General features: G+C 36.4%; 1 protein-coding gene across 1 annotated transcript; it reads right to left on the bottom strand.

Moving 5' to 3' along the window:
* Window positions 1-8,835: 8,835 nt before the first annotated feature.
* LOC146164115 (uncharacterized) lies at window positions 8,836-27,323 on the bottom strand. The gene is made up of 28 exons (XM_083380667.1): window positions 27,209-27,323; window positions 26,803-27,003; window positions 26,319-26,472; window positions 25,722-25,906; window positions 24,834-25,097; window positions 24,453-24,622; window positions 24,121-24,277; window positions 23,342-23,587; window positions 23,017-23,193; window positions 22,720-22,904; window positions 21,169-21,395; window positions 20,684-20,894; window positions 19,970-20,108; window positions 19,636-19,816; window positions 19,019-19,221; window positions 16,335-16,467; window positions 15,059-15,234; window positions 13,679-13,842; window positions 13,157-13,295; window positions 12,123-12,251; window positions 11,785-11,952; window positions 11,242-11,426; window positions 10,685-10,911; window positions 10,123-10,333; window positions 9,871-10,006; window positions 9,577-9,757; window positions 9,259-9,461; window positions 8,836-8,846 (listed from the first exon to the last, which is right to left on the bottom strand). The coding sequence occupies exons 1-28, from the start codon at window positions 27,270-27,272 to the stop codon at window positions 8,836-8,838; spliced, it is 4,827 nt and encodes a 1,608-aa protein (XP_083236793.1). The 5' UTR covers window positions 27,273-27,323.
* Between the last annotated feature and the right edge of the window lie 68 nt (window positions 27,324-27,391).

Here is a 27,391-nt window from a genome sequence, read left to right as displayed (position 1 = left end):
TTTAATGTATTTGAAACATTTAAGGGAGGAATTGTAATTATGCTGAATTAATGTAATTGCTCCAACTGCGGTGTGCAACCTGCACAGAACACAGACTGGCCAGAGGATCATTCTATATCTCATCATTTTTTTTTACAATTGGAAAAAAATACTTTTTAAATTACTGAAATATTTATCGTCAATAGCGAATCTGTCACTAATTTAGATTATACAATATTTTTTATAATGATCTAAAAAAACATCTAACATCTAGATTGTATAATCCTACATCTAGATTCAAACCAAAACATCTAAATCTAGATTAAAATAATCTAGAATGGCAACTATGCAGAGGATTGCCCATGCGGTTACGGCCCTGCGGGTACACTTGGCGTCATTTTCACAGTTGCATTGTTTTTAATATACAACCGACTAAATGCGCTGAAACCGAAATTAAAAAAACTTGTGTAGAATATTTTTCTTTGATCTACGGCGCATCTGGCAACATAGCTGCCATTACATGTTTGGCTGCCTTCCAAACTTCCACATCACGAAAAGTTTACTGAAAATGCGGCGATTTTTGTGTGCCGCTTGAGTGATTTTATCCCTGTAAGACCTTTTTCATCTAAGCCCTGAAGTAAAATGCGATGCCCTTTAAACTTATTTTTAAACGGATAACAAAAGTTTAAGTTTATCACACTGCACTGTTATAAATCTGTAATATCAGTAATCAATAAATGGGTGCACCATATATGCGTATGTGGCCACAGGCGACCTGGAAGAGGCCATTTTTAGTGGTCTTTTCGAAAGAAGAAAATATGCAGTGTTTTAAAACTGGTAAAACATAACAAATAAATTATTAGGAATATTGATATTTATGTTGTTAAAGGTACGTTCTGGTTGCAGCAATTGCAGAAGAAAAATAACAGTACCGTACTTCCGGTACTGGGAGACTATCTAAAAGTAGGCATATACTGGTAGCCTACACAACTACAGGGTACAGGTACGGTAGCCAACTGTCGAGTGTATCGCAAGTTCACCCGCGAGTTTTTACACTCTGCAACTCTATTCTCGATTTTTTAAAGAAAATGTTAATATAAAGTGAATAAGGTACATAATTAAAAAAAACAAGCTCGACTTTTTTTGTTAATTTTTAATATTTATAGCCTATCTCGGCTACATGTAGCGTAAGCCTACCTGGGTTATAGGCTACTTTCTATATAACCCTTATCGGGGGCAGAATCAAACATGTCGCTCTAAACTTTATTTTTCACCTGTTTTAAATACTTTAATTGAAATTATTTTCGCGCGAGAACTTCATTTGTCTTTCATATAAGTTTACGCCATTTTGTTTTTGTGCACCTTTACAGAAAACAGCGCCATGCAACTAAAAACTTTATAGGCCTACTTATAAATGCGTTTATGCGTTTCGATCAAATGCATTCCGTGTTTGAAATAGGCCATGGTAAAAAAATTGGTATAGCGTTTTTCCTATATAGCAATATAGGCTATACTGATTTCATTTTTTTTGCTAAGCCAAAAGGAACTTGAACTGAACTGGATAACCCACCCAACTAAAATAATGTAACGGACAGAAGTTCAGTGACGTGCGGTGAGGTTGCTAGATGGTGAGGCACAAATTTTTTCGAGTCACTTTTTTCTTTAACAACCACAAAAACGGTATCGTACTTATAAAAATTAAAAAAAAAACTCAAAAAACATACAGAGAGCAAAAACAAAATGATTAAAAAGTACTGTAGTAAAACTACATTAATATAGCAAACTTAATAATGACTACATCTTTTATGACGTAACAGTGCATGACATTTGATCGTGGCAAAGCCTGTTATCGACTGTTGTGGTACGGCTCATAAAAGCTACAAAACAAATTATTATTAAGAGTACAATATTTATAAATTTTTGGGCGGCCATGGCCCACCTGGCTACGCCTATGACAGCCACACATCCACTCCTTTTTTACCAATCTTTTTGAAAGTTGCGTGTTATTTTTTTTTTGTCCAGTCGTCTGATGCAAAACTTTTAAATTTGCAACAGGTCTGCCTTTAATTATGACTTCAACTTTAGAGCTTTACACTGCAAGAAGTCAATGTACACGTACTATGCGGGCATTCAAGCTGGACGAATGTTTTCCGAGAGAATTTGCGAAAGAAAAAGGCACGCATAATGCAGTGTATAGCACTTCTGTCCTCTGTGATCTGAAGAGAGGCACGGCTTGGCGCTGCCTCACTTAGCGTATTTCAACGATTTTGACCGCGTGAACGCTTGATATAAATAACGCAACAGAAATAGAAGAAAAAAATAATGCACGATTTAGGTATAGAAACGTAGATTTAACTTTTGCTTGATATATCTTTTGCTTTGCCAGATGTTGACAGGTGAGGCAGTGCCTCACCTGACTGCACGTCCCTGCAGAAGATATCATGCTGGACTGCTAGTACTGTTGGACCTTATAAGCTATTCCTGTAAGTTGATAACCGTTCTGATGTTATACAATAAACACAGATACGTTTAATATATTTCTGTGGCTAAGCTGTTGAAACAGACTAAACCAGCGGTTCTCAACCTTTTATGTCTCGTGTCCCCCTTAGAAAGGCTTTTAGTCCTCGTGGCCCCCCTCGATTATAAAAAATTAGCTAGAATTTGTGGCGGCATCATTCTTTCTTCGAGAATGCTTTTTATCACGGTGATTTATAAGTTTTGAGGGACGTAATGACACATTTAACATCGCCACGGAGCAGTGCAGATTTGCGAATTTTCGACATTTGATAACACAAAACTTTGTTTAAGCTTTCTGTAAAAACGTATTTTCAATAGTAAACATCCGAAAGTATGTGCAATTCAACTCTTCTTTGTCCTCTTAAGCTGGCTTTTTAACACAATTCATTTTACAACAACATTTATCAATGGAACAACAACAAATCTATCTCTACGTGCCAAAATGGGAATATCGTTATTTGACTTTTTGTGAAAAAAATTTTCAACTTGCTTGATTTTTTTAACATTCCAAGTTGCCGTTTACAAACTAATTAAAATGCTGGTTAAACGTTCTAAACTTTCTAAAGAAATACGGAGTAAACTACAAAAACACAAATGTTGGTTGTAAGTGACGTAACAATGTTTGGCAATTAGGCGACAGACAAAGAATTGCAAGCTTGACGTCGACTGTTGCAAAACTTCTCACGAATAGTAGCATGTAAGAAAAAATGCGTTACAATAGGTCAAAGTAGGTTTAACACTACAAGTTTGAGTTTAACTGAGAAAATTGAAAATAGTGACACGGTTTTGCAATGCCACGACATTGCTACAGACTTATCCTCGTGCCCCCCCAATGACAGCTCCGTGGCCCCCCAGGGGGGCCGAGGGCCACGGTTGAGAAACCCTGGACTAACCTTTGAACAAATGAAGTCGCATTCAATTCTAGCGTAAACTAGCATTAACCGTCAAACTAGCCTAGCTTAGCCCTGTACGGGCCCCACGAAAGTTGCTGGATTTTTTTGTAAAATGTATGGTAAAAACTATGATCGACTTGTTGTAAAATATTCTAAAAGCAGCTCTTCCGGCATTTATTTATTTTCTCCAACATTTGTGTCGTTTTACTCTGCTTGATGTTGAGTGTAGTGTTTTATCATTCTGTTTTAGTTCTACTTATTTACTACAAACGTGGTCTGTAACTTAGGCATGTAATAGTTAATATGCTTCCAAAAGTACAAATTGACAACCAGGCGCGGACAAGTAGAACTTTTGTTTTGGAGGGTAAACAAAATTTCTCAGACATAACGTCACAAAACTACGCCGTAATGTGACGTCAGAAAGTATAACGTCAAAACGCGATGTACAAAGTTACATCTAAACGTGGTGTACTAAAAAAGGAAACACAACATATCAATCGTTTATTTTATTCAAGTTATAGTTTGGAAGGAGAACATTATGAAAAAGCACATTTATATTTAATTGACACCTAACAATGATTAAGCGAAGGTTGTGGGCTATAATTTATTGGTCGCCCTAAAAACGGCCAGCTGCACTGTGCGACTAGTTTTAAAGCGAGCACTACAAATGTTTCGCACCAGCGACAGGCTTTTTTCAAAACTTGCCACTCGCGGAGCCTATTGCTATGTAAAGTAGTTGTTTAAAGTGTAGAACTGGAACATGGTAGAAATACCAGGTTGTTTTTAAAACTTTTTCCCATATAGCAAGTACAATGCAGCACAATGAAGTTATCACTAATTCAGTCCATTTTATAAAACATCGTTGTGTTTTAGTTTCTACAAACGTGACCTGTATTCCCATTTATATATTCATATCAGGCTCAAACAACTCAAAATAGCGATTTTCTAGCCGCCCTATGTGGCCAGCCCTGTCGCAAAATATTTCAGTAATAAGAAACATTCACTCTTCAGCCTGTCTCACTGTTTATAAATGATTTGATTTGGCACCGTGCACCGTGAGTTGGACTGGGATTTAAATCAGTTTAAATTGACTTGTTAACAAAACAGCTAAAAAATGTTGTGTTGGATGGCAAACATGGCTGCATTGCACAAATGACTTTGATATGGAATCGACAAGGATACCACTCTACTATTGGATGAGTATTGAGTATACTATACCGCCTGAACGATATCAGTGTAAGTATCTGTTCCTACATATTTGGATACGCTCTTATCCATAGATGCATAAATATAGCAGATATTACATTAGCGATTTTTTAGCTTTTCGCCGTAGTGCTTACAACCGTTGTTTCACCTTTGTTGTTCGAAAAACTACTTGTAAATTGCCACTGAAAATCTTTTAACTCATCGAACGCTTGAATATAGATTTTTTAAATAGCTGGGCTTTTTCTTGAGGTTAGAAACTGAGATTTCTTTTTTTCCATATGTCATAGGGCACGAGTTTAGAAATATCTGGGTCAATAAATTTCATCACCTTGCAAGTAAAATCTAAAATAATATCAGAACGTCAAATTGTCTATCAATATTGAGGCGAAAGTAAATAATATTTACGTCTATACACACAAAGAAAAGAAATGTAATAAACAATATTCAACGTATTAATCCAGCAAAGGAGTGGTTACTAATGAAACTCCTTCAGGACTGGGAATACCTTTATCGGCAGCAAGTCGTTTGTTTTCATTTTGATAAAAGCAACACAGAATGAGTGCGAAACTAATGGACACGCTCTGGAAAACAAGAATACCTACAGCACCGAATGCTTTGTAGACGATCTCTCCGATTTCACCGAAGAAAGCCGTTGCTGGAAGTGTACAACCGACTACCACAATAGAAACAAAGTTTTCCTCTAATGGAAAAGTCTGTTGTGTCGAAATTTCAAGGCCTACCACGAAAGCGGATTGCGTGGAAGCCCCAAGCACAAAGTTGGAGACGCAGACCCATATATAACTTTTGCACTGAACACTAATTACAGTAGCGACAGAGGATATCAAACCAAGTCCTGCAACAAACAATGACAATATCTTATAACGCTTGAAAACATCCACTGCTTTACCGCATACCAACACCCCAAGTGCTGAACCAACGCTAAATACTGTCATAACATAGGCACCCATAGCATCGTGATTTGAAACAAAATTCTGGATAATCCTTGACATCGTCGTAAATTCCACGACAGATACCTCCCAGATTATTCCCATATACATAATAGTCAAAATGACAGTTCGACTTTTAAAAATAGACCCGATATCCTTCCAGAACGATCGCGGAACTTCTTTAGTTTCCCTGGAAATCGTTTTGTACCTCTGTGCTTCAGTTGGAGGAGTAGGTGGTCGATCGGTGGCGAATAATATGAGGATTATGCATACAACCAGGCATAGAGCCGTAAATAAAACATAAAGTATCATCAAGATATTGTTATCTCTCATTAAGTCGTCTTCGGAAATTGTGGAATTTACAAATTTCAGCTGCAGAGAAGTGGAGGGGATTACCAGTCCAAGCACATTGCCAAGATACAAACCCAAAACGTTAACAGCAATTGCGGTACCAACTTCGTTCTCTGGAAACCACAGTACGGCAAATATAGGCGACGTTGTCAGCAACAACTGCATGGCTAAACCGTTCATAAACTGTCCAAGAAAAGTCACTGGAAAACAACTTCGGCACGAAGTGGAGATAGCGATGAACATAAAGCCTAAAACCGAACAAACTGCACCAGATATGGACAGATTCCGGAAACCTAAAAGGTCTTTGTGTGCAAGCCAAGCAAGTGGTAATGTGGAAATAACTGGTCCAAGCGCTTCACTCATTGTCAACCAGTTTACCAGGCTGTAACGAATGCGAAAGAATTTAACGTAAAAGTTACTGATTTGGCCGAAGCATGAAAACGCCCATCCAGCACTAAACTCGAGAAACAGCATTGCAACTAAAAATGCCCATCTTCTCTTGAACAGGTGAATTGTTTCGCTTTCCATCACTGTGTGTCGCGCTTTCCTCAAAGCTTTTCGAGCACGCTATACTAAAATATGCTATATTTTATTATCATTATAACCACCAGTGTTACGTGTTAACATTACCCAAATGTGACGACAGACCAGCCCTATAATTAATCCATCATCAGAACTTCCTCTATAGTGACGTGGCACGTTGCTATAATTACTTTCTACATGCAAGCCTTTCTGGTGGCAAAATTAACAGCTTTAATATGGTTTTGATTTATCCCCCAGTTGCCATTCCCGTTGCATAAATCGTATACCGGTATGTTATTTTTTTTACAAATTTGGATTTTTAGTTTTTTTTTTTCATTCGGTGTAAAGATTATTTAACGTTACCCATAAATTAAAAAAATACAAGAGGCGATAGTCCTGTTAAGATGTGATAGTCAGTCAAAAATACTGCGTGCCCAGTGGTGGAATTCAGCCGGTTCGCGCGGGTTCTATAGAACCGTCTCATGAAGTTTATGAGATCAGCGAACCGAGTAGCATTAGGCTTGCGGTTACTGTAAATGGGTTGATTTCACAAATAGGTTGTTAGATAGTATGGTTTTAAAGAATGTGACAGTAAAAGAAGCTGTTTTCAGCATGCCCTGGATCCTGGAGTGATATAATCTGCTCCAACTAAAATTCATTTTTACCATTAACTGTTAGGATAATTGGGCTTTTGAATGACGTTTAATTATGAATTATATTCCTAAAATGAAAGTTCTTGCGTAAACTTCCAAGAAAGGCTCGGTGGAAAAAGCAACTGAGATTGCAACAGATGATATACATCCATCTTTTATGAATAATGATGATGCAACGTTTGCTTCTGATATTCTTACTGTTTAAATTGTGTTATAAGAAAAATCCAACGGCTACATCTGATAAGTGTATTGCAACTACAGTATAACCTTGAGATGAGACAAATGCAGCAGAACCGGCTGAAAAATGTGTGTTTTTTTTTTTATAAAACCGGCTGACAAAAAATTTGAACCCACCACTGCGCTAAACCCGAACGAAGCAATTGAAACACTCGGTTATATAGTTACAAGATAAGATATTTTTATAAGTTGACCCTAAATCCAATCGGAAAGGTATGAACACTAACCGCAATATGGTTAATATAATTCTACCATGGAACGTACTGACGGATTCTGGATCTGCTAAATAGTTTTATTGTCCAGCAAGCATAGTCTGTTAAGTATTCAGGTAGCAATTAAAAGCTATTGGACAAACACCACTTTTATCGAAATTATCAAAATTTTAATTCGATTTCTGCATGCGGCAGAGCATATACCCTTGGAGTCACAACCCAATGAGCAACTTAACATTAATAAAGAATTTGATATTAATTTAAAATCCGCCAAACCACGTTATCCACTTTCACTGTTCATCGTTTTTCGTCAAATGCGAAAAAAACCTGATATGAAACTTAATTAAGCAAACAATTGCTTCACTTAACAGTAGCCGTTATAACACCATATTTACAGACATCCCCTTAATACAACTATATTCTTTTATATATATATATATGTATATGTATATATATATATATTAATAGTTTTAAATTAGTATTAATTTAACTATTTTAGTGGAGCTATAGTGGTATTAAGGGGTAGCTAATTAATTCCTTACAATAAAATTAATTAGGTTTTAAAAATCGTGTAGTTTAAAATTATTTTAAACTGGAACAACAGTACATACAATGAAATTTTCTTTTGTTTATTTAACAACAAAATTTAGTCGAAAACGACGATTTCTTTTAGACGTCATCTGTTCTTCAGTGAGTTTGGAATTAGTGATTTTGAAAATATTTCAAACCTGTAACAATAGGTTGAAACATAGTTTAGCCCACATAACTAACCTAAAAAGGTTAGTTGGTATTCAGTAAACAGATCAACCGTTCAGAAACTTAAAAATATTAAGTGGTTAAACAAAATAAGTTGTTATAACATATAATAACTAAGGCGATTATTTTTGATTTGTTTATTTTCTGCAAAGTTTGTCAAAATTTACACGTCAGATCAAAACTTGTCGAAATTATTTCAAGTCAAAATAATCGTTTACAAAATGCCGAAAAATCTTTACAAAATTAACAAAAACTCTAATAAGCTTTTTAAAATTGTCATTTAGTGTAAAATTTTATCAAAATTTAGTTTTGCATTACGGTAAATGCAACAACGTTTTACCTGTAATATATTATTTGGACAAATGACTTAAACAGTATTTGCTGTGTGGGGATTTGTAATTATCTCGTTTGCCTTTTCTATAATAGCTTTTTGTTAATTTTTAGCATTATTTAAACAACCAAACAATTTATGGAACGATTTTCAAAAATACCCGCGTCTACTTTTATAACTTTTGTTTTTTTGATACGCCAAAAATATCAACTTGGCATTTTCAAGATATTTTCAATTTAAACCTGTTAAAATGAACGATTTGTGTTTCACCGGTAGTCAGCAAAACGCCAAAAACGAGTGACTGACGACATCATGACACTACGCTTTATTCTTCGCTCTTACAATGCTTTTCTTGTTATAAGTTTAACGTGTTGGAAGCTGACTGCCGTTTTTAATTCTTTTCTTTTACAAGGTGATTACATAAAACGTTGACCCTATAATCGTTAATCGTCGTTACAATATAATGTGTAATCCGGTACTTCTAACAATAGTGCGTGATTTAAATCGAAGTATTCCTGATAGGTCAATATGTTGTCGAAAATCATATTAGGGTGAAAATTTTGATTTTATAGGTCAAAAAATCGTCCTAATAATAATATAATATGTAACATGCATGCATAATATGTAACATAATATGCATATTATGCGACTTACCGGCGACTGCAGATTGAAACCCTGCGTTATAATCAGTTGCAACTTCGTTTGTGACGTAATTATCCCTAGTGTCTCTGTAGGACCCTGCTATGCTTGGACCGCCTACCAGGGCCCCGAAAAGCGTATGTGGATTTGGTGCATTGGATGAAAATGAGCCGAAAGTACATATTGGAACAGGCTTGTGTGTCCAAGATGGACATGAACTGTAATTACATAATACAAAATGCAACACATGGAAAGAGGTAAAAAGTAGTTATGAAAGTTGGATTTTAAATCGAATTTGTCAAACGTTATTCCATTCTACGAATTAGACAGCACCTGCCTCTGTGGTGTTCGTGTGTCGGTGGATTTTTTCCGAATCCCACAACATAACTTCTTTGACCATCGCCCGATCCAAGAACATTATGGATTTGCTTTTTGGCGTAGGCAATGTATTGGTCCTTGTCGGGCAACGCAGGCTCAAGTTTTGCCGCCATTAAACCGATCAGTGCAAAGTTTGCTACAACAATATTATAACGACAAAATATTTTACGATCCCAAAAATCTTATTATTGTTTAATAACGTAAAATAAACATCCACAGGCGACGTACAACATATTACAATTTACAAACCTGCGTAACGGTTTGGGCCCCACTGGATGAAGTATGTTAGACCTTTTGGCGTGGTTTTCATTTCTGTCACAGAGGCCATGAACTTCACCACGTCTTCCCTGTATTTTGATTCGTTGGTTGCTTGTGCCATCAAGACCTCGAAAAAATATTGTTTACTCTACTGGGTCAAATAATAAAGATGTTGCCCACTGTAAGGTAGGTTGGCACCATTTTGCCTAACAGGCGTGGTAGCTTTTTGTTGTATGAAAATACCTGAGCGCCCGCAAACTTGTTGTCCCAGGAAAACTCCTTTGCCATTCCATGGCCGTCAAATTGGTCGTACCTACTGGAAACTTGTTTTATATACTTTCTGTCCTTGGACGCTCTGTAGAGCCACAAACCCGACCACAGCAATTCGTCGTGAAATCCACTCCAAGAGCGATAAAATTCCTCAACACCTTTTACGGAATTGTGATACTCCTTCCTGTGCGAAAATAGACCGAAACGTTATTGCGTTTAACACCTTTGGAATGAAAAGCAGATTTACAGGAAGTGGACTAAAATGTAAGGTATATATAGTTCTCCATACACTAGAAACATTTGAAATTTATATATTTGGCTTTTATTGCAAATTGAGTAAATCTGCTCCACATTACAAAACCATGTCACCGATTTCAAAACAATTAATTAAAGGATAGGTTGTTTTATACTATTTTCAGGACTTAACTAATAGAGCATATAAAAAGGCGCATTTTATTTGATAAACAATCGATAAACTTGCACAATATTTTACAGATGCCCTTCCATTCTATACCACTTTATTTACTAAGCTTACCTATAATTGTCGCCGAAATCATACAATTGAATGCTATGGGTCAGCAAATTGACAGAGTATGCAGGATCTATTTCTTTAAACACAATAGATGCGGCGGCCAGGGCAGCGGCTGTCTCGGCAGCGACTTCTGTACCTGGGTTCGTCACGTCTATCTTGTAGGATTTTCGCTGCGACATGTAATCCTCTGGTCTCCACCATCTTGAATGGTCAAGTTTTGGATCGCCGACCTAATTACTTTGAGCTTTGAGCATTTTATACTTATGTTCAAAGTTGCCAAGATATATTATGAATCCTTAGATTTCTTTGCCCCAGTTTCGGGATATAACTGTTTGGGCAGATTACAGTGCAATAAATTATTTTTTTATACAGGCTATAGTTTTTTGTTTCGATTTAGTTTGTGATGACCTTACAGTAAATCACCTGCTACTAGGGATGAGCAATCTATTTTATATGTCATAAACAAGGGTGCCACAAGTTAATATTATCTAAACAACTGTTCTAAAGTATAAAATAGGGCCAACATATAAAAAGCGTAGCATTTTGTTGTTGTAACTTACCTGTACATAAAGCTCGTTTGGTTTTGTGTGCGCCTTGATGAAATAGTCAGTTCCCCACCTCAGCATATCCACTGCGTTATCCCATTCCCCAGCTTCCTGGTAGGCTTCTTGAAACTCGATCATTCCCCAAGCAAGGACAGTTGCTGTGTATGCCATGGGGAAACCAAACTTAACGTTGTCGCCAGCTGCAATAAAGTTTGTCGCATAAATATTCCTACTGTGTCTTTACACAGGTTGGCATTTCAAATTTATCACACCGATGTATTAATGATTATATTTTACAGCATTTTTAAAATCTTAAAAAAACTCGACAGTTTGTCAGAAGCAGTCTATTCATTTTTCACGATTAGGTGCAGCCTAATTTTTGTTTAAAAAACAAAAGATTTGTATCGCTTTTCAAGTTTAAGAAACAGCTTGTTTATTTAATTGTTTGTGGGCAATTATGCGTTTGTAATAATAATCAAAAACCTTATCTTGGAAAATGCATACATAGTGTCACATTTTCATATACTTATAAAAATCAAATCTAAAGATCTCACTTACCGTCATACCACCCCCCAGTAAGATCGTGTCCAACGTCGCAGCCGTCCTTAAGGCCTGAGTCACCTCTCCAAGGGATTCTGTTGTCAGCTGGAAGTTTGCCTGATCTTTGGGCTTCGTAGAAAAGAATCGACTTGTGTAGAACTTCGTTGTAGTCGTATAAAGGAGATCCTTTAAATGTAAAATTAAAATTGCCGACAAGTGTCCATACAAATGACATGCCGCAATTACAAACATTTATAGATTATAATAATAAAACATAATAGCATTTTCTTCCAATAATTTTATCGTGTGTTAGCATAAATCGTTTAAAACACGTTTCTTACCAAGCGTAGGCCTACCTGCAGATCGAGTAAAGTTGATTTTTGTTTGTGAGGATGCCTTTGGTAAACAACCGTCCATTTGTTCACTACTGCACCTCTTGGTCATATTGAAATCGTCGCAGTCTCTTTCAACATCGAATGGTTGGGCTGTAAACGACGGTTGAGTGATGTCGTGTGTCGCAATTTCACCGTCGCGGCAAAGGTATGCGACCCCTGAATGTAGCACAATCACAACATTGGCAGAACGCAAAGTTTTCTGCTTAGGTTTTGGCATGATATGTTGGTTTCACAGACTTTTTATGAAGGTTTGGTCAACGATAATCTGAACTGTAGGCTACATTAAGGGAGAAAAGTGTTATGAATAACAAATTCATGGTTATTTTATAGGGTTAAAAATTGTTGTTGAGCCCTTGCAACATCAAATGCTATAATCCTGTACCAAATCATTTTGTTACTTTTCCGTTTTTCAAGTTTCCTAAAAGTTTGAGGCAAATATCATCACCCCAAAAATTATTTGCAACATTGTGCATTTTATAATATGACCTGTAGCACAATATCGGGAGGAGACTACAATAATCACGGATCATGTGGTAATCATATGTTCTGTCCTGACTAACTATACATAATATGCGGTATTACACATAAGAAGAATGGTATAGTAGTTCAGATAAAAGTGTTTTATGGGTTTGGTAAATTGTACCTGTGTAAAAAAGTTTGAAAAATATTATTTGCGAATATGTCTCGATTAACTTGTTATTAAGCAAGATAAAATTCGTTAGGTTATGGTATTAAAAAAAGTAAGAAAGTATCTTTGAGACAGGCCAGAACAAAGTTGCCAAAGTCATTTTTCAAGGAAATTAAACAAAATTCAATATTTTTTGCGAGACAAGTAAGATCGTAAAAGAGGTACCGATACAAGCCTTATCCTTGCATTTTGCAGTTTTGCTTTAGCCATGGAGTTTATCGAAATATGTATACGCCACGCATTTTAGAAGCTATATCGCTTTATACAAATGCCAAACCAGTCCGTAAAGTTACAGGAATTCTCTAACCTTCTGGTGCATCAGGATGGTCGTTTAGACTTGCTTGGAAACGAAGGTCAAGTTTCATAGTTTCGTGATTCCATGAGGCTGCCGTGAGAAACCATACACGGCCATTTTTATAATGGTTCAATGCCTTGCTTTCGTAAGCCTGCGAGTAAATGCACATGTATCAACCTAGTAAAAGTAATGTTATTTAAACTTTCTAATCCGTAAAATTGTTATAAACTTCGGTGGTGAAATCCCACAATATGCTAAGACAATTAATTACTCCAAAATGGGTGGTGGCCGGGAAATGGAGTTTTGTGCTATTATTTGTATATTTTTCACTTTTTTACCAAGTTTAAAACAAAAAAAAAATATAATGGCGTTGTGCACCAGTCCTACTTAACATAACTTCTGGAGACGCGAAAAAATAAGCCCAAGCAATAAGTTATTCCACTAATAAACTTATAAAAAAATTTAGCGATCTTTTAGAAGCTGCATTATTTGCTAAAGGATAACTATAAAACTAAAAAGTGCTCACATACTCACGTCAATGTGCGTAACTGGTACGTCAAACACTAGCTTAATAATCCAGTCCTTAATCAGACCTCGCCCGTCCGCCTCCTTCTGTACTCTACCAATAAATCGCCAACCGTTCTTGTTGTGCTGCCATCCTCGGTTTTCCACGGAGAAGCCTTCAGGACGTAGCAAACCTGCATTCAGTAGTTTAAATTTGTTTTCAAACATCCTTGTTAATAATAGACTACAATAAATTGTTACCATGTAACAAATAACAAAAAAGAAACTTGAGGGAAGAATGCATAGGGATACTAACAAAGACAACAAATATTTCAGCGTTAAAGTCGGCGGAAATTACAACTGTGATACCACCAATGTGGTTTAATCAATTTCAAGTGTAAAATGTCCCCAAACAATTTATATTACATAAACTTGACAAACCGTTAGAAAGCATAAATGGGCACAAAAGTGACATAAGGTATGGGTGTATGGACAAAAACCTGTTTGAAAACATTTCAACAAAGGATTATATAGCCTAAATACCTTCGAGTTTCAGTGATCAAAAAAGTAACGACGGCAGCCAAAATAGGCATACAGTCGAACAAAGCACAATTAAAAAGTTCGACGCCATCAATGTCGGGCTTAATCAGGATTTTGTTTGTTTGTCACATTGCATCTCATAGCACGCTTTTCGAAACCCACTTTAAATCGCAGACGTCCAGTTATTATTGTTTTTTTCCTGTGGATATCAGACTTCCTTATTTTCTCATCTTTTTACTCGTTATACATGCAAAAACTCCATCGAACTGTAAAAATTGTTTGGACCCAAAACCGGATTATTACGAACCAGTTTTGGACTAGTTTTCAAACTGTAACCAAGCTGACCCGTTTTACGTAAACTTTCAAGAAGCTAAACCGAAAATTATACATAGAACAATAATTATAAATCACTTTTATATAAGCTGAAATAAGGTACATTCTAAATAAATATGCCGTATATAACTGACAAAAAGTGATACGCACTGCAATAGTGCTAAAAATGGTGGACAAATAATACATATTAATTAAATACCTTGAGTTCGTCTATTATAGTGATACTTTTTCTATGGCACCGTCACAATAAGCGAATTCTATACTGTATTAGCCTACGTTGGAAAACTTTTATTGTTAAAGTAACCTATTCGTGTTATGTATAGCGCCCTACAAGGTGAGAAGATTTCCTCAAAATGCAAGAAAACCAAACTCGATTCGCACGAATCGTCGTTGTTGTGAGGTGCTCTTATATTAAAATTATTTAGTGTGAAATACTTTATGAAAATATTTTTCCTTTTTGAGCAACCGTATGTATATCGTTTGAACGACGTTATTTATTTTAGCTCCAGTCTTATACTTACGCTGACATTTACTGACTGGCTCCATGGTGGTTGTCTTCTGGGATGTAGTCTGGGTGGTCGTCTGGGTTGTGGTCGGAGTGGTCTCCTGGATGGTCGTTTGAGAGAAGGTGGTTGTTATTGTCGTCGGAGATTGGCTTGCAAACTCGTAACACGATTCGTTGCTCACGTGATGGGAAAACAACTTCACTGGAACTAAGGACATATCAACGAATTTTATTGTAGTTTTATTATGTTTCAGTTCCTGTTCTATGTTTTTATGTGTGTTATAAAACAATGTATTTTTACGCTTGTTTCACTGAAACTATAGCATACAACATTTTTCTATATCTGTGGAAATGTGGCGCGGTGACCTTAGATTGGAGTAATGCACAAACGTTGAGGCATCCACGCTTAAAACTAAGAAATCGTGTTGTTTCACTTATCCAAAATTTGTTAAAAAGAAAGCGTTAACAGTTTTAACTACGAGAAATAAACGGCAGATTTCAAGCTTAAGTCGTGGCAAGAGGTTAAGGACCACTGACTAACATCACCACATTTTAAATAATATTTGCTTGTTGACTTAGTGTGACAGAGGTTTCCAAAACTACTCATATTTAAATATAACGTACCAGTACAGTTGACTACAATTATCATGCGTTTAAATTTTGTTCGACCGACACTTGTAAGTCTATAGACGTAAATTCCTTGTGAATGTTATCAAAAACTGTGTAAGGTACAATCGTTCTTTTTGGGGATGGGTGGAAACGGGATACTTCCAAATACCCGTTGTAACAAGTATTGTGCTTCAATAATGGAAACAGCCATGATTATAAAAAATATCTAGAATATTAAACTATCAAAAAAATTTCCATGGTCATGCTACTCTATAGTATTTCATCTGTATTGAGTCTTAACTAACCTTTATCGAGCAAAGGAAGTGGGTCGTCGATGTTAGTAATGATAAAAACACACGACAAGCGTTCGTCTGCATAGGTCGTATAATTCGACACGCTTGACAGAACGAGATGCGTCCTGTTTCCGTCAACCACGTCTACGTTTTCACTCCACGACAAAATTTCGGCTGCAGCTGATAGTGGTCTGAAACGAAATCGTTTGTTTATAAACGGCCATGGTGTATTTAGGGATAAGGAAACTAAATGACTAAACGTAAATTCACATGAAACAGATCCAATTCTTATTGATAGTGGCCGTGATCGATGGAACATCCTTAACCTTCTAAAATTTTGATTTTAAGTCATTTTACGTTTCAATTGAATCATTTACTATTTTTGACAGCAATAATTTTAACAAACCTGGGTAAGATAACCAAGATTTCCCAGTCGTCTGTGTCCACCAAAGAAACGATTTCTACTTCGAGAGCAAATCCATCGACCCATGAATCAGCCACGTGTCCATTGGTCATTGCCAGGTCAGTTCGCGGACATTCTAATAAGTATACGACCAGTGGTGAAAGTGAGCCGAAACGGCGTTCCGGTAAAATAATTGCTGGTACACAAAAATGTTCTTTTATTATACGTAGCCATGTTCTAAAACTATTCTTTTGTCTTCTTTATTACGATTACATATTTTTCGAACTTACAATTTTCCTGTTTAAACCCAATGAACGATTTTTCTCGACGCTCAAAAGCTTTGAAAATGACGACTTCACTTGCATATTCGCGCACGACCAATGACAACCTCGATTTTTTTAACGTTAATTGTGTTTTTTGTTATGACACATTTTTGTAATGTTATCTCTAAAAAATTCTGAGAATTTCGGTTAAAAAAATTATTCACTTTCACCTCTGTATGCCACAAGACATTTCCATCAACTAAAACCAAATACCAAGTCAAATTTGCCAATCGCTGTTTTCCTTTCGCACGCCCAATAGTTCGACATAGCAATTACATTTCTAAAGAAAATCTATTTTTTTTATTATAAATGTGAAATAACATAACATAATTGCACTTGCCTATATTTATTTATCCTGCTCAAATATTTTTACCATACCAAATGGTAAACTTTTGCACGCTGTTGTTTGCGCTTTATTATACATATTCCAAAGTAACTTTTTTTGTAGTGGCGCATCCCAGGCTTACAACTTTTTTACTATCAAAAGTCTAAAATTTTTTTTTTTTAGTATAAGTTTTATGTATGATGATAGTTGCGAAAAAAAAATCCCATTTTGACCACCACATTCAATATATGTGCACACTATAACATCATTTCTTGGGCTACATTAATGCGTATGGAGGGCTCCTTCCCCTGCTCTATAGGCTGCCATTCAACAATTTTAATTTAATGCTGTACAAAATTGGGTTATAGTTTTTTTTCTTACCGAGTTGAAATGAATCTTCGATAAAGAATCCCCAGACAAACATCAATGCTATTAACCAACTGTACTTGCAAGAAATCGCCATTGTCAGCAAACGTTTGCTTTCGTCGATAATACTTTACATAATGAAAACTGTCGGTTCTTAGTGGCCATTTATAAGTTTCAGTCGGTAGTTTTTCTGTTGAAAATCGCAGGTGATTTTAGCCGCGTTAGTCAGAATGTTTGTTGCACTTTGGGTAATGTTTTTATTATTACGTTCTGCTTTCTGTCAATTATAACTTGAGCTGTATTTACGTTGCCGAAGACCGTGCGAACTGTTTACAAAACTAGCTGAGTGCGCGGTAAACTTGTTGTGGTAATTAAGGCCGATAACAACAATATGCGTAACATGACAATAACTTCTTGTCAGTAATATCCTGTCAATATTTGAACACGTCTTTTTAAAACCACAAATTTATGGTGTATGCTACGGTCCAATGAATCTTGATTAAAGTATTGCAATAAGTCATCAGTTATTTACGATAACTAGGGCGATTATTTTTCGACTTAAAGATACCAAATTTTGACTTAAAAAAATTAAAATTTTGACCTATTGGAAATACATGGACAACATATTGATGTTAACTGTCTTGGCGTCTTCAACCACACGTTTCAGATGTTTTACTGACGATTGGTGCTCATAAATCAAATATATTTTGGGATTATTCAAAGCTCTTAAAAAGCTTAGTTCATAGTTTTCGCTTATCAAAGCGACAAATAACTGTAAATATGCCAAAGAAAAACAAGACGCTGTTTGTTTTAGAAAAAGATGTGTAAACCGTTGAAATACAACGTAAAATTATTGAAAAAATTCCAAAAACCTAGTTATCGAAATAGGAATTTGGATAATTGTAATCAAAAAAGACAGTAATACTTTTCAAGACATTTGTCCGAATCAGAAATACGAAACCATATAAAGCACGAAACGACGAACTCAGCCTAGTGCGATAATCTATGCCTGGGTGGTTAATTTAACAAGCTTGCGTATACCGTATATTGCTCTAATAAACATATAATAAAGTTAGAATGTCGTTAATTATAATGCAAAACTAATTTTTTTGATGAAATTTTAACTGAACAACAATTTAAAAAAATGACCATACCATAATTGTTTCTGTAAACGATTTATGTGCACTTTTAATCGATTTTGACTTGTAATAATTTCAACAAATTTTGACCTAACTTTTAAATTTTGACAAAATTTTGACTTTTTTTTGACAAGTAAAAAAATAATCGCCCCAACCATAACGTATCGGTATAAATCACCAGGCCGATAAAGGTTCGCAGATTTATTAAAAACACCCGTAGAACATCAAATACAATTCACTACAGCTCGATATCCATTATTGCAGAATTAGGTTTACAACTGTTGAAGTTTAAATGGTTACAACGTCAAAAATGTTTTATCTTCTCGTCGTGATCAGCTCACAAATCTCCTTGGATACGGTAGTATTGAAGAGCTATAAACAAAAATTGTATATATAAGCATGACAAATCGTATAACAAAGAACTAATTCTCGTCCCATAAGCTACTGAACATGTAAACGAACCGTTTTTTTTAATTATTTAGCATGTATCACGTAAACTACGATTTTTAAAAAAATAAACAAACACTATCTTACCAGCTACAGTAGCTTGAAATCCGGCATTGTAATCTGTTGCCACCTCGTTTGTGACGAAATTCTTCCTATCATCGCTGTACTGCCCTTGTACGTTTGGCCCCCCCACCAGGGCGCCAAACAAAACGTGCGGGTTTGCTCCACCCCTATTGTAATCGTTCCAGCTACAGACAGGAGCCGGAAGGGATTGCCAAGTAGGGCAAGAACTAGAAATAATAGAAAGTAAAACATTTTAACTACATATGTCTAAAGAAAGATCATTTCGTAAATTTATTTGCACAATTATTGCTGTACTTTGTGTGTTTTTCTTCAGATACCACAAAAAAATAAGGCCGGGTTTTTCAAATAGGCATATACCTCTAGGCCTAACTGGGCCATGTGTTTCTTTATGGTACTTTGTTTACATACAGAGCAAAGCAAATCGAATAGCATACAAATATATATATATATTTTTATAATAAATCAATTTTTCTTACAGCGACATTTTGTAAGTAGTTGGGGACTTATTATGTCTCTTAATCGAGATTAAAAAGAAAATGTCCAGCGACAAGTTTGCTTTTAAGGTATTTATCTATCGAATCACTCTTCGAATGTTTCTAACAAACAGGTAGCAACCTAACCTTGATCGGTGATGAGGCTTTTTGGGTGAATCGGCTGTATGTCCAACAACGTAGCTCTTGCCGATTTCATTCTTGCCCAGCATGTAATCTATCTGCCTCTTGGCGTAATCGATGTACACTTTTTTTTTCGTCTCGCTTAAATCCAGCTTTGCGCCCATAGCGGCAATTAACGCGAAATTTGCTGTAGTAAAGTGACTATTTAGTTCGAATACGATTAGTGTTTTAAATACAAAATATTTCTGGCATGTAGTTTTAAACGGAAAAAACATTCAATCTAGCTTTGACAACTGTTTAAAGTATAATGTTCGTTTGTTGAGAAATAATATCAATTTACCCGCATAACGGTTGGGTCCCCACTGAATCTTCCAGGTTAGACCTTGTGGGGTTTTCACGACGCTTTCGTTTGCATATTTAAAGAATCTTTCAACAGCATCAATGTAGATTTGTTTCTTTGTCACTTGGGCAAGAATAACCTGAGATTTTGCAATAAAATATTATAGGAAAAACTTGCAGGTCTATATGCAAGCTGTTTTTCATCGTTCAACAGTATATCTTTTTTTAAATATCGTACATATACCACACTATATAGTCGGCGTTCACTAAAGGACAATTAATAGAAAACTTTCATTATACCATTTTATTTTCCATACCTAATAAAGTGATGGAAAACATAAGTATTTTTTTAACTTAATTTTTTACGTACAATAATTGGCTTGGTAGATGTTGCAATATTGTTACTTTTTAGTTCCGTTATTTGTTATAATCGGACGAATTGACCAATTGTGAGCCTAAATTTGCTATATTTACTTGAGTTGAAGTTAACTTGATCTAAATGACTTGGACTGGGACTTGACTTATTGTTTTTGAGGAAAACTTGACTTGGACCTAAGATATTTCACAAATGGCTTGACTGCGAAGTAAATCACTTCGAAATGTCTTGTTTACAACACCGTGGATCATCCTAAGTCATTAGTGACGGATCAGGGAAGTACAGCTGTGTATTCGATTTTCATACTTAAACTTTAGATCAACAGGGAGCAAAACACACCTGCACTCCTGCGTATTTGTTATCCCAAGAGAATTCACCGGGCACCGCCTTTGCCCCGTATTGGGCGTATCGCTCCTCCACCTGATTCAGGTAGCTCATTTCACCGGTGGCTTGGTAGAGCCAGATGGCAGCCCACAGCAACTCGTCATTATAACCGTTCCACGACTTGTAGAAATTGGTGACACTTGGGACCGAATCGTGGTATGAACCCCTAATGACAAATTTATGTTGTTGTAAATTGACCTGTAGATTTTTAAGCACGTTTAAATAAATTAGTATAATCAAGTTAAGACCCCAGTTGGAATGTATTTCTTTAAGACAGAACTAGGCCTATATGCTAAAGTTTTAGCCGATGAATGCATTCCAAGTTGTTCACCACGTTATGTAATTAAGTTGTTCTTTTGTTTCAAAAAGTCTGAAAATCTCTGCTCGAATTTTTCAATTGTCATGGACCCCGATGATATTAGGACGCCCGAAAAACGCACCTGTATGTGTCGGCAAAGGAGTAGAGCGCCCTCGCGTGGACAACGAGCATGTCGGCGTATGATGAGTCCGTTGCGCGAAAGACGACGGAAGCGGCAGCAAGGGCTGCGGCCGATTCGGCAGCTACTTCGGACCCTGGGTTTTCGGCGCTAATCTTGTACGACTTGCGCTGTTTGTTAACGTCCTCTGGCCGAGTCCAGGTTCCGTGATCATCTGATGGGTTTCCCACCTTAAACGTCATTATAGGATTGACTGACCTACATGGCCTTTGGCACTTGACACAACGTCATACCGTACCATTAACGATTTATTTAACACTTATACAGACAACATATTTAAATAATATTTAATTAACCTATAATTAGATATTTATATACAATTAGTTTTTAATTGACTAACCAAAAACCCTCTCTATAAATTCGGTCAGTTCACGCCGATTACACTAACAATTGAATTTAGCTGTATTACTTTAATCTAATAAAAACATTTTAAAGATCATAGTTACCATTTAATGAGACTAATTAACAGTGTTGTAATGACTTAAGTCAATGACTTGACTTAAGTGCACTTAAGTCACTGTTTTCAAATGACTTGACTTAACTTAAGTCATTTGGGCGAAATGACTTGACTTGACTTAAGTCTTTCGGGCAAATGACTTGACTTGACTTCAGTCTTTTAAGCAAATTACTTGGGTTGAATTGAAGTGCTTTCTGTAAGTCTTTTTTTAATAAAATTGAGCCATTTATCCAAATGTTTGCACATAAAAATTTGCTTGCTATAAGTTGCGTTTTTCTCATTTTATAGTTCAGTTATTGCTCATAATCGTACGAGTTTAAAAATTCCAATAGTTCAACGTTTTATTTTTACGACAAGGACGTGACTTGAAGTTGACTTGCTCTGACTTGACTGGGACTTGACTTGCGCAACTGATGACTTGGACTGGGACTTGACTTGTTATTTATTCAAAAAGACTTGACTTGGACTTAAGTTATTTTAGAAATAACTTGACTGGGACTTAAGTCATTTCAAAATGACTTGTTTACAACACTGCTAATTAAATCTACTTACAGTGTTGTACCGACTTCAGTCATTGACTTAAGTGCATTAAGTCACTGTTTTCAAATGACTTGACTAAAGGTTTTTAACCAAAATGACTTGACTTGGACTTAAGTCATTCTGTCCAAGACCTTAGGTTACAATTTAACGCGTTCATTAAATAAATTATAATACATTTGGGTTATTTATCTCGATTTTCGCACGTAATACAATTTGTTCCTATCTTTTACATTTTTGCATTTTTTAGTTGACTTATTGCTTATATTCCGATGGGTTCGACAATTTTAATAAGCAAACGTTTTATTTTTATGTGAGTGACTTTACATAAAGTAGACTTGCGCTTTCATAATGACTTGACTGGGTCTGAACATATTTTTATTCACATTACTTGACTTGGACTTGTCCTTTTAAAATACCCTATTATGTTTACAACACTGTTTACCCATTGCATATAGCTAGTTTCCTGCGAATGTTGTTGGTGATTTATGTTTTTGTACCTGAACGTACAGCTCGTTGGTTGCTGTGTGAGCTTTAACGATGTAATCAGCGATCCACCTTAAAGTTGCCTCACTATTACCAACATCGCCAGAGTCAATATAGGCGTCTCTGAATTCAACCATGCTCCAAGCAAGAACAGTGCCAGTATAGGCCATTGGGAAACCGAACTTCACGTTATCACCAGCTGCAAATAAATGTAAAGTATTTAGACGCTATACATTGTAAATTGGTTGTGGTCCTTAAGATTTAGAACAATAATTTCAAAGAAGCAAATATATCTTAAACAAGAAACGCACCATCATACAGGCCACCAGTAAGATCGTGTCCAACGTCGCAGCCGTCTTTGAGGCCTGAGTCACCTCTCCAAGGGATTCTGTTGTTAGCTGGAAGTTTGCCGGATCGTTGGGCTTCGTAGAAGAGAAGTGACATGTGGAGGATTTGGTTGTAGTCAAACTCACCGGCATTAATTGACACTAAAATGTGGAACAAAAAAAAGGGTTGATAAATATCTAATCATTTCTAAGATTAAAGGATTTGAAACGGACTTTCTTTATTTGTCAACGTAAATGTTTACATTAAGAACTTTGATTACCACAGATGACAAATCACCATAAGTCTTACCAGAGCTTGGAATAAATTGGGCTGCATTTGTCTTTCCTGAAGAACTTGGTAGGTTTCCAAATGAAGATCCCGATTCACATCTTGCTCCAGAAGATGGGCTTTGTGTGGGAATGGTGAATGTCACTACTGGATCTGTGGAAGATGGGGATTGGGAGGATGCGGTTACTGCGCCACCACCTGTACCTCCGTTTCCTCCTGTTACTCCAAGATTAGGTTTGGCTCCGTTGCGGCAAAAGGTCACAATAGCTGTAAACAAAATGTTGAATTGATGATAAAAAAATGAGAGGCCCGTTGTTTTTGTGTGCTTATGTGAGCATCTCTTGTTCGATAGTTTAGGTTTTCATTAAGCTGATTTGGACAAATATGTTGTTAGTCCAATAACTCCAGAGCTGTGATGCTGCATAAACACCTAAAAAACATTAGCGATTCGGGTACAAGTTCTTAGTCACCCAAATATAAATAAAGGGGTCCAAACACCGAGAAACTGTTAAAAATTAGAAACTCAGAAACGTGCAAATCACAAATACATGAAGCATGTATTGTAGCTACCTAACTATAAATGTGTAATTTTTAGATAATGCATAGAACGGACTAAAATTACAATTACCGCTAAGCGTCGCACGGGATTATTAAAACTATACAAAAAGTTGAAAATGGTAGTGAAGCTCGCGGCCACTTCGAAATTAGTTGGCACTCTAAAGAAAAGCGCGCCTGTCCGGTTAACCGCACTGATCTAGTATGTACCAGGCATTTGACGAATTATATAAAAGTGGCTTTACCATCAGGAGCCGTTGTAGCGCCTTGCATTCCAGCAATGAAAAGAATTTGAAGAGGGCCGTTTCCTTCACCATTGCCTACACCATCGTTGTATTCTTTAGGATGAAGAAGCCAGACTCGACCGTTTTCAAGTGGACCTTCAGCATCCGCGATGAATACCTTTGTATTATAACAAACATATTTTTGCTTGTAGAGTAAATCAATGGAAGGTATTTTGTGACAGCCAGATTTTAAACAACCAGGGGCTGCATTACTTGTTTTCACAATACGAAACAAATGAAATGCGAGTGGCATGCCAACATGAAAATGAACTACATTTTAACAAGTCATATACCTGAAGACTATCGACCGGAGCAGAAAATTCAATTTTCATTGTCCATCTTGCAAGTGGTCCCTTGTTGTCTGCGAATTTCTGAGCTCTAGCAGTAAACTTGAAAGTGTTGCCTTCTTGGTAGCCTCGGTTAAGAATAATATATCCAGGATTTGATAAACCGTTTTGCAGCACTAAAAACGGAAGAGGATAAACCGTGTTTGTGTAACTCTAAACAGTCGTAATATTTTTAATTTAGAAGATTTGCCAAAATAACATATACCAGGAATCAACTCTATAATTGCGCAACTCAACTCTATAATTGCTTTAAGCCACTTTTTTCCTTTTTTATCCTTTTTTTTTACTCTTTTTTACTCGCTTTCCATTCGTGACCATAGCGCATACCTTCGCAATCTGGAGATCCTGTTCCGACCGTTGTTGTAGTGGTGGTAGTTGACGTGCTGGTGGTTGTGGGTTGGGTGGTTGATTTGGTGGTGGAGCGCGTGGTGGACTGGGAAGTGGCTTGTGTGGTACTCCTGCTTGTGGTGGATGCTGTGCTGGCTTGTGAGGAGGTGGGAGGGGCGGTTGTGGTGGGAAGGGGGCGCACTGGGCTCAAGATTTGCAGGCACGAAGCGTCGAAGACGATGGAGTTGTAGAAGCCGACCATCGCTAAATACAGCGTGACTCGTTAGTTATTTTGGTGGTTGAAGCCAACTTGCTGTTTTTGTCCAGCATATATAAAACAGAAATAAAGTCCAATTACCTTCAAGGAGAAGGCACCAAAGAGTTTTTGGAAGACTCTTTTCTTTCAAAAAATTTATTCCATTTTACCAAGTACACTAAGATTTCGAATAGTCCTTTATGGGCCCTTTAAAACTAATCCACGCTCCCCAAGGAGTCAAAGCCCCTTTTTTACAACTGGAATAACATACTGCTTAATCTGTTATGACTTTATGTTAAGTTTTATTTTCGCGTATGTTATCCTTGGGCTCCATTTAAGTAAATCCATAAAGTACTTGTAAAGTTTGGATTTCTGTTACAATTTAATGAAGTTGATAGCGAAAAACTAGGTTAGTTTATACAAAACCTATGTTATTTAGAGATGTAGTGCTAATTAATGCCCTTTTAGGTTTATCCAATACTGGTGTCTACACTGCCATACAAAAATATATATTCCCAGTCCACAAAAAAAAAATACTCCCCTTTTTGCCCCGCCTTCCACTAATAGTCTTCGGGGTAACGTTAAATAATTTGCGGCGTTTACGCCTAATAATAAACCTTCAATTTACCAACCTGAGTATGAAGAAGGGTCGGAATTTTCTGGCATGCCACGCACCCAGAAGTATACAGAGTAAAGTTGGAACCTTGAAACGTCAGCGTTGTGGCTCATGCTATTGTAGGTGAAGATACGTCGATCTTCGCTTGTCGCGGAGAGTTCCATATCACCGACCAATATCTCAGCTCCAGCAGGCAACGACCTATTAAGAAAAAAATATATGACACACAACCAAAAATAATTGAAACGCTTTAAATCAAGGAATTTATGGCGCGCAAAAAAACAAGTTTGATTTGGATAAGGGATGTCGGATTGTCTAAAGATATTTTTTTTGAAAATTTCGAGAAAATAATTATGTCCCCAACGCCATATTAAATTTTTACTTTGTAATTTATCGTTTTTGCTTGTTTGAACTCGATCACGTCGTTTGGAATCGATTAGAAATGTTGTACTTTTTGCAAAAATATCGGGTTTTAGTTTCGGAATCATTAAATATCGGACACCCCAAAATAATAATTTATTTGGATTAAAGCTACTGTACTAAATATAAACTGCTCTAAAAAGGAAGATTTAGGATATTTAGTGTGCAAACTTTCTTCAGAACTTCAACTTACTGGCTAAACAAAAGGGCGATCGAGAACCCGTTGTTCGAAGAAAGATTGGGGCGCACATTTACGCGAAGCAGGGCCCCGGTTGGCCAAGTGTCAAGCACAGAGTAACTGGCTCCTCGAAAGTCAGGAATCTCACAGAAGATCGGATCAGGGTACACTGCAGAGGGAAAAACACCTAAGTTTAACTGTGGTTAAGGATGCTACTTAAAATTTGTAATACAATGATGCTACTTGATAATTTGTAATGCAATGGCTATACAACTTTCTGCCAAGGGTTTTGATAAAAAACAAAAAAATAATAAAAAAACAGTTTCCAGTGTATTTTTTTCTTGAAGAGGACTGTATAACTAAAACAGGTTGTTTTATTTTCGTTTCATTTTTTTTTTTCGCAACAGTTTCTAAAAGTTTACAGTAGATAAAATATTTTTTTCCTCCACGGTTTGCTAAAAAGTAAAAGTCTCACAGAAAAAACGTAAACAACACTCACCGAATTCGCAAGTTGCGGCAGACCCCATCCACTGGCATCCTGTTGACGAACTACAAATACAACGGTTGCTTTGTCCAGATGTAGGGCTGAGCGCGTAACTTGGATCGCAAATGAACGAGCACTTGCTTCTGTCGTTGAAGTCGTCAGTACAGAAGTAGCTGCCGTAGCGCGGCGGTTCAAGAGGAGGACAGACGGTTTGCGCTGATAAGATTATGGAATATTTAAAAACACCGCATTGATTTTAAAAACATGAAATTTTTTATTTCGTGCATAACTTTAACATAGTTTTCTCATCGTATAACGCCTTATGTATTATAAATTTTGTAGTGCTGTCTTATATGATCCTAAATTACGTTTTACTTTCAAAAAGAATTATTTTTCTATACAATTGACAAGTTTTACTTACCATTAGCATTTGTCGCGCACAATATTCCACCGCAAATCGCGGCAAATACAAAAAACGTCCTCATAACGTATCACAATATAACTCTTACAAATAATATTCTTCTGTAGTATAACAATTACGGTCACTGTTTTCACTGTAATGATAATCTGAAGTGTTAAGAAGGTGAGCGCACTTATATATATA

The sequence above is a fragment of the Ascidiella aspersa genome, chromosome 2, assembly GCF_963924565.1.
Source record: "Ascidiella aspersa chromosome 2, kaAscAspe10.2, whole genome shotgun sequence".
Classification (NCBI taxonomy): domain Eukaryota; kingdom Metazoa; phylum Chordata; class Ascidiacea; order Phlebobranchia; family Ascidiidae; genus Ascidiella; species Ascidiella aspersa.
The sequence above is the reverse complement of the archived record's forward strand: the minus strand, read 5'-3'. Positions and strand labels throughout refer to the sequence as shown.